Source organism: Amia ocellicauda, chromosome 16, assembly GCF_036373705.1.
Source record: "Amia ocellicauda isolate fAmiCal2 chromosome 16, fAmiCal2.hap1, whole genome shotgun sequence".
Taxonomy (NCBI): domain Eukaryota; kingdom Metazoa; phylum Chordata; class Actinopteri; order Amiiformes; family Amiidae; genus Amia; species Amia ocellicauda.
This window is the reverse complement of record NC_089865.1, coordinates 29,201,455-29,209,890: the sequence shown is the minus strand read 5'-3', so window position 1 is coordinate 29,209,890 and position 8,436 is coordinate 29,201,455. Positions and strand designations below refer to the sequence as shown.

General features: G+C 41.8%; 1 protein-coding gene across 3 annotated transcripts in view; it reads left to right on the top strand.

Annotated features, from left to right (window-relative positions):
• The first annotated feature begins 714 nt into the window (after nucleotides 1-714).
• Nucleotides 715-8,436, top strand: part of kiaa2012 (KIAA2012 ortholog) — a 56,330-nt gene continuing 48,608 nt past the window's right edge. The window contains exons 1-4 of one of the 3 annotated variants that reach the window (XM_066688165.1): nucleotides 715-1,122; nucleotides 2,232-2,305; nucleotides 3,085-3,570; nucleotides 4,832-5,101. In XM_066688165.1, coding sequence (XP_066544262.1) covers nucleotides 3,466-3,570; nucleotides 4,832-5,101 — 375 coding nt within the window. In that variant the 5' untranslated portion in view covers nucleotides 715-1,122; nucleotides 2,232-2,305; nucleotides 3,085-3,465. Of the gene's footprint in view, nucleotides 1,123-2,231; nucleotides 2,306-2,326; nucleotides 3,571-4,831; nucleotides 5,102-8,436 lie in introns of those variants that run through there. The other 2 variants (XM_066688163.1, XM_066688164.1) reach the window with 2 other exon arrangements.

Sequence of the window (8,436 nt, the reverse complement as noted above, 5' to 3'; positions counted from 1 at the left end):
CTCCATCCACATGCAGCCCCCCGCGCCTCTGCAGCAGGCTTGTTTTATCACATTAAAGATCATGCCGTAAAAGCAATTAAAGCACAGTTAAGCAAAGAAGTGTGTAAAAGACACAGTGCACACACGTGTAATCACTTCCAGTTTTGAAGGTATTGACATACACTTTTATTAAGGTGTTATGTTAAGATGAATGGAAATAATTGAGTTTCCTTCACATTTTCTGAAAAGAGCAGCGATTTAACTGAAATATTTTCTTTTGCTCTGTTAGGGAGGCAGGGGAAGTTGTATTCTCTTCAAAGCCTCTTTTTCTTGCTGATTTCTCCAGCTAAAATTACATCAATATGAACTCTGTGCTGATGCTTTTCTTTCTTTCTTTTGAAGTCAGAAATGTTTAGGTATATGTGCCTGTTCTGGCCTTAAGCAGTTCAGAAAACTTAAAGATGCTCTTGTGATAGGATATACAGTATTAAATCACACCCAGTCTGTGAATATGAAAATGTGGCTCTTGTAGGGTCTGGTTTGATCGGACAAATTGCCGTGTTCGAGGTTGTGTGCATTTGTACTTCCTTGGCCCAGTTTCAGTAACTTCCAGTTCTGTGCCAGCTGGTAAATCCCGGTGCCAATGTCAGTTCTGCTCTTATCAGTTAGGGCGGTTTCCAGAGCGCACTCGTGACAAGCGTGTCTGAGAATGGTTGTGAGATGGGAACTGCATTGTGAAGGACAGGGGTGCAATTACAATCTAATTAAGGATCTTGAGGGTTTGTCAGCAAACAGAGTGACAGCTTTTGTGACGAGCAGGGACCACTCCCAGAAGTTATGGAGAGTGAAACACGAGCTCTGGCTGTTTTGCTAAATGTGTTTTGTGGCTACTTTATTTTGGGGGGGGGTGCAATTTCTGTGTTGCTACCAAGGCAACAGAGAAACATTCTTTTGTGCACAATAGAAGAAGAGGTTCCTGTATGCACTGAGACCTAGCAACAGCAAGAGCAAGTGTTATTGGACGTGTAAGGAAAAGAACATCGCCTTCCGAAACTTGCCCACAGTGGCAATTCTATTTGGACTCTTTATTCTATATTGGGACGTCTGAAGCGCTGCCGTAGCCGAGAATTATGTAGAACTCGGGTAAGACAAATTAACTTTACGTAAGTTCTGTGTTTGAGCAGGAAGTGGTTTGTGTTTTTTCATATTTGTGTCCTTGTTCATTGTAAAGTTATGTCTGGTCAGATTTGGTTTGTGTTTCTGTGGGTTTGTAGGCCGTATTGTTTAAACCACATTTTCTATTCAATGTTTTGGTACATTACAAAGAATAAGTATACACATATTTTTTAATAGCATGTATTGCCCAGCTTTGTAAGGAACTTTTTCATGATGAACTGCTCTTTTCTTTTTAAAATGACTTTTCAGTCAAATGTTCAGTTCAAAGCAGAGAAGAAATGATGTCACCCTTCTTCTAGAATGTTCATAATCTGGATATTCTGTTCAGAGGGACAGATACATTTGGTTATTTTTAAATGTATAGATTATAAAACCTGAATTGCACACAAAAATTGCTGCTCTCTCCGATGGTTTTACTGTTGCTCCAACCTCCAGCTGTCATATACTGGATACACTGAATTAAGAACTCTTAGATACCATACAACAAATAGTGTTAACTGCCCAGCAATGTTTTAACAATAAATAATTGTGCTCGTTCAATAACATTAATTTCATGAGGCCCTTTATAAACACACACACACACACACACACATTCAATCTATAGACAGCAAGTGAGGGAAACAGGCGGGACATAGATGAGGAAGTACACAGAATTGAATTTGCTTATATAATATAAACAGATACTCAGATATGATGACTAATTTGTTATTGCATTCTCTCGAGATATTGTGGTTAGAATCAATATTGGACTGTGTCTGGGCTTGTCTTGGTGCCATAGGACTGAGGTACTAAAAAAAAAGTCACTGGCGTGAACACTTTCATAACTGTCCTTTTCCACTCCTGGAAAAGCGAAGTTAATTCAAAATAAAATAACAATAAGCTATGCACGTCCATCCGTCCGCCCCTAACCCATAAAAAAAAGCCTCTAGGTTTAGTTTGTTTACCAACGAGTTATACCAAGATACCATATATTGATTCAACCCACTGCCTGAATTATTCCAGATACTAGAAGCACAGAGGAGGTTAATGCATGAAGCTGATAAAGTAGACAAAAGACTTGTTTGTGTTTCTTATAGGTAACCTCAAGACTGTTCAAAGGACCAGCAGTGCCAGGGCTTTGAGATACGGACAGGGAAGCTTCAGCGACTTGGTAAGAATTCCTTATTAAGTAATATCTGAGGGAACATGAAGAAGTGAGTGAGCCTTCTCTGTGTATTAAACCATCATTCACAGAGCAATATTGTAAGTAGGCTATCAATTTGTGTAGAAGTTCCCAGTGGAATGCGCAACGGTAAATAGTTTCACCTTTATAATCTCTTTGTAATTTTATTGTAACATTTACATTAGTCTTATCTGTCACCTAGACTTCAACCGCCATATTACTTTGACATAACATAGAGTTATATCTGAGCCACGGTTGCGCTCCAAGGCATAGTGTCTTCTGTTTTGGCTTTCTGTTCCTCAGAGATGCAAAGCAGCAGGAACAATATTTCAACTTCATTTACTTAATTTACTCCCCAGTGACAAATTTCTCAAGTGATAAAAAAAAACTCCAATCAGAGTGTTTTTGTATTTAATAATGATGATTTGGCACTGTTTTCTACATTGCAACAAGTAAAGAACAACAAGGTAAAGGATGTAATTATTATGTTTTATATATTTATTTTTTTCAAGCGAGTAAAACATTTCAACTCCCGGGATGAGTGACATGCTTAGCAAACACACTATGGAAGACATCTCCTTTAGTGTTCAAAGGGTGATTAACACATGTACATGTGGCTTGTAAGATGACATTAGCCCTAGGCCTTTTCATTTAGTTTAAAGAGCAATGCTTTGGCAGCTTGACTGACACGAGTACTCATAGAACACATCACATCAAAAAGCACCTCCCTTCAAAACCTCCTGGGCCAACGACTTTGATCATTGCAGATTTGAGAGCGGCGCAGGACGGGCGTTCTTGACAGAGTTCAGAGCCTATTACAGGTCGCCTTCTCAGCTGGTCAGTGGCACCGGGAGTCAGACTGGGGAGTTGAAAGCTGCAGCTGACAGCAGCAACAGTGGGGAGCCAGTAGAGAGAGAGAGAGAGAGAGAGAGAGAGAGAGAGAGAGAGAGAGAGAGAACAACAGTGGGGAGCCAGTAGAGAGAGAGAGAAAGAGAGAGAGAGAGCAACAGTGGGGAGCCAGTAGAGAGAGAGAGGGAGAGAGAGAGAGAGAGAGAGAGAGAGAGAGAGAGAGAGAGAGAGAGCATGGGGGAAGAGCTTTGAGGATATGGACAACCAGGAGCTCTGAAGGCCAGGTCTGGGCGGCCACCATGAAAGACCCCAGCCTATCTCTTCTGAGCCGGGGATGTGGCCAGTTGGTGAAGACGGAGATGGACAGTGACGAGGGGAAGGTGGAAGTCTACTTCGAACCAGAGGTGAGAGGTTAACCACACAAGATGGGTTTCCTAGGTAGGATCTCAACATCAGCATGGCGCTTTGCTGTGGTTGCTTCTTATTATCACCTTGGCACAAACAGAGAGACCTAAAAAAAAAAAGTACAAATGAGACTTTCCGAGTAGTTTGCGCTCCCTGTTGGCCGGTGTCTCTTGAGTGCTTTACCAACAGCCTTTGCCGTTGTGTGGCACCAGGAAGGCTCTTCTAGAGCGCATGCAAGTGGTGGCAACACTGTACTGTTCCACATTTGCAGCAGACTGCTTGTAACTCAGAAACCACTGCAGCTGTGCGGTGCCCCAGGGCTCATGATATCTTACACAAGCATGACAAAACTAGGAGGCATCCCCAATGCAGCACTGGTTGCCAACTTCTGTATTCAGGACCGTAACTCAAAACACCCGAAGGCGGTGTCATCCTGCATGTTATCACAACAGGTGGCATGCGCTGCGATGAGTCAACCTCCAGAGCCCAGCTGTTATTTTTACCCACAAGAGTACAAGTTCGTGTTGGGTTGGCATTGCATTGTGTTACTTGTGTGATTGCTGGATAAAAGGCTATATGGCAGTAACTAAATCAGCCTCCTAAATATCATCAATTCAATTAAGTATCCTCTCTTGCATTTTCATTTGTGCTCATTTGTTTGCAAATTAGTTGTGATTTATTTCCACATTCTGGAGCTCAGATTTTGCAGAAGTGTTCTGTCATGGTCTGTAGAAGGTAGGCACATTGTTAAGGAAAATTAGGAAATTGACACCTTCACCGTTGCATACCTGCCAAGTCTCACGTTTTACCCCTGAGGCTCCTGTTTTTCTATCTGCCCAGACATCTCACGGCCATGTAATACATTTCTGATGGCTTTATGGTTTGTCCATGCATCGCTTGCGTAATCTGGTTTATCACTCAGACTGTGTAGGGATAGGGATAGGCCAGGGTACTTCAAATCCAGTCCTGGAGGGCCACAATCCCACAGGTTCTGTAGGCCTCTATAAATTTTCACCTCCAATAGACCTGGAAAGGGGTTTAATTGGTTCAGTTGGAGCGCATAATTAGATCAGTTCTCTTATCAAGAACTCAAGTGGAATGAAAATTGAAAATGCTCTGGTTCTCAAAGACTGGAATTGAAGGACACTGAATACTAAAACTACACCCCAAGTAATGAAACCAAATTCCAATTATGGAATTATTGAATTATGGAAGTGTATTTGCTTTTGGTTCTCATGTTTGTACTTTGCTTAATCACAGGATTATTTTAACTGGAGGTCCCACCACGCGTTTTTCCACCTGTCCCGCATTAGCGCAGGACGAGGACTTGAGCCAGTGCCTCCCAAAACATACAGCACCAGGAAAGGGCCTCTCATCTTGTATTCAGAGGACCTGGCTTTGTCCTCATGGCACTCTGGGGGGCTGGACAGGAAGAGGAGAGCCACCCGGCACTACAGACAGGAAGTGGAGCTACAGCTTCGTACCCTCAGGGATTTAACAGGAGCCATCTTGGCCTATGGGAATAAACAGGTATGGCAAGTGAAATAACGCTACGATGGTACTTGCTATTAGTTGCTCTTGTAAACATACAAATGGTACCAGTCAACCAAAGCCCAATGATCAATGTTGTTTCCCTTTTGTGAAAGAGGCAGAGTTAAGTGCACTATGAGTATAGTATGCATAAGTATACTGAAAGTCTATTTAACTGCATATTTTTATCATTTTATCATATTGTTTTGAGAAAGAATGCACCATATCCCTAAATTCCCAAAGCCCAGGATGGAGACCAGAGGAGGTGAAATGCACACCTGCCAGACTGCAAAAGATCTATGCAGCAGCTAAATAAACAAGCAAATCCTACAGCCCCTGAATGTTAGCATTCCCCCTTTACAATGCACATCTCCAATCTCCTGTGGGTCCCACAAAGCTTTGTTTTTGCAAGAGTGCAACTCCAATCACTCACTAGCTTGTGTCCAGGTTGGACATTTCTTAACTAACCTAGACACCTGGCTTAATTTGAAATGCTGGGGCTGGTAAATATGCCACACAAGATGTGATTGCTTAAAAAAGAAGAGGAATGGAATGAATAAATGAATGAATGGATGGACAAGACAGCTGGCCATTAAAAATAAACTGTAGATCTTAAACATGAAGAAAGTTGCCTGTATGGTGAAACATTGTGGGTTAATTATCAAAAAAGTAACATTTTAAACCTGATTATTATTTATTACATAGTTCTTAAAAGTATCAAGTAACCTGGCAAGATTTTAGTCGAGTCTTTTTATTATTAATTATTTTTCTTTGATGGTTCTGAACCCAGACCACAAGCCACTTATAGCAGTCAAGATTGTATAATGCTGTCCCCATTACACATTACAAGTGCAATTATGAGGTGCATGTTTTGGAGATTGATACAGTGCAAAACTACCAGGGCAGATGTTTTTTTTTCCATAGCCAAAGCTGCTGTTGCTATCTTCATCATTATTTTTATTCTTATTGATATATTTTCATTCACATGACTACAATAAACCCTCATAGCTATGCTGAATTTTGATTAATGCCTTTAGAAAACTGACAAGTGCTGTTACGGCAGTGGGAATGTGTTCTGATGTGATCTGTAACCTTGCCAGCATCAGGATATGTATTATTATAGATGTTATTCCAGCTATTGAATTTGTTTAATGCAGATGAAGTCCCTGGTAGACATGTTTGCGAAATATGAGATGTCAACTTGTCAATGGGCAATAAATGCAATTCTATAAGCAATTCATAAAACATAATATACAGTAGTGTAGTCCTAATGAATATTAACACATTTCTTCTCAAAAATTGTTAAGGTTTGTGTATTTTTTCTACAATATTCTCCTTACATTTGTAGTTACCAATTTCCAGATATTGTTGATTAAACTATACATATTGATCAATTTAATTTTTCTGCTGATCTTTTCAGTTTGCTGAACACTTAACTGCTGTTCAATCAACTGGAGTCTTTACACAAGACCAAACTAGTGAGCAGCAAACTCTGAAAAGATATTTAATTATAGTTTAAATGAACAAACATGTATGAAATGAAAGAAACCTCAAAGGAACATGGCATGAATGCTTTCCACTACAATCATCTGTACTTGTTTTTCCATTCCTTTATTTTGATGGAGGGGGGTGTGTAAGTCAGTAACTAACATCTGACAACATGTGGAAGGGATCTGTACATAGATCTTTCCATTAAAAGACCTCAGAATAGTGCAGGTTTAGAGGATCTCTCCCCTCCGTCTAGCGAGCGCTGTAGCCAGGGCAGGGCTCCCTGTCTCGCTGGAACACAGTCTGGGGTTGCTGTGCTGTGTCTGGGAGGTCTGCTCGCTGCTGGAGGTCAATGACAGGGGCAATAAAACTAGGGGAAAGACAGCCAGGCCCTCACTTTATGATACAGTGGAATAGTCCACTTCACCTTCCAGATAAGAGAATCAAAGGCCTGAAACCACTCTGCCTGCACCAGCATGCTTTATGATTTTTGGCCTTTTCTGACTTTTTTTTTTTTGTTTGGAAGTAATTTCAAAGACGTCTACACATTCCTTCCCCTATGTATACATTTAGACTCACTTTTTCTCTTTCTTTCTTTTTCTTCTGCATACCCACTGCTGTACAGGGGAATTGCCAATTATCATTCTGCTCGCATCAGCCCCCTCACCAGAGACCAATAGCACATGATCTGCTCCTCCAAAATGCTCTTTGACTAGCTGTCTATTTATTTTAACATTCTGAGGCCAGAATGCAAACAGCCTGGCTTTTATGTCAGACAGGGAGCCATTACTAATAACTCATAGGAACCAGGAGAAACTATAACCCAAAAGGCCACTGAGGGCTTTGAAGGACTTTCATCTGTTTCATAAGAAATAACTCTGGATATTCCAATAACACTTTGTTGAGGAACCCAACGAGAAAAGTGCCAATCCTGATCTCATTCTCACCTGGTAGGCATGTGGTAAGAGTGAGAACTCTACCTCTAACTTCCCTGGTGCATTAACTGATAACTACCAATGACTGAACATTTCTCATTGGTCCAGGAGGTGTATGAGTACAAGAGGATTCACATTCCTTGGTCCTGGTGGTGTGGGAGTCCAGCAAGTTTTATAGGTCTCATTAAAAACACCAACTACTAATGGGGCAGAGTTGTTAAAATGGGCTAATAAGGCCATTGGATAGTCTTATTAACAACCTCAGAGGGAATAAAAAAGCTGAAGCTGTGCAGGACCAGAACTGTGTGTCCAAATATAAGTCTCTCCATCTCTCTCTCTCTCTCTCTTGCTTTCTCTCATCACACATACCAGCCCAAGCCCATATTAGCCCTTCCTACTGCGCTCTGATGGGGCCGTGCGGCCTCTGTGCTGTATTTCATGATGAATCGCTCTATCCACAAATCGCTCAACAGGTCTGGGACTCCCTGGGTGCCCTGCCTGATCCTCTATAAAATACTGATCCTTCTGCTTGGCCCCGGCCTCCCAGAGTTGAGTTCAGGTCAAGACACAAGATATCGTTATTAAGTCTAGAGAGGGGAGAGTGAACAGAGCTGATCCGGTGTGGAGGGAGAGAAGGAGGAAGGGAGGAAGCGAGGGGATGGGGGAAGAGTTCAACTCGCATTTATTCGCATAATCTTTCCAAACAAGACGCGGAGTCCTAGGAGAGATGGGACAGTGGTCTCGAAGGGTAGCGTCTCATTTTCACTGCCTCGCAAGCGATGCAAACGACAATGAAATCTAAGGAGAGAGGTGCCCGGGGTGCAAGCTTCACTGAGCTTAAACAGCTGCATGTTCTCTCACTTCCAGACTGCTCTGCTTATTTTGAGCTTTCTACACCCATGGCAGGGGAAG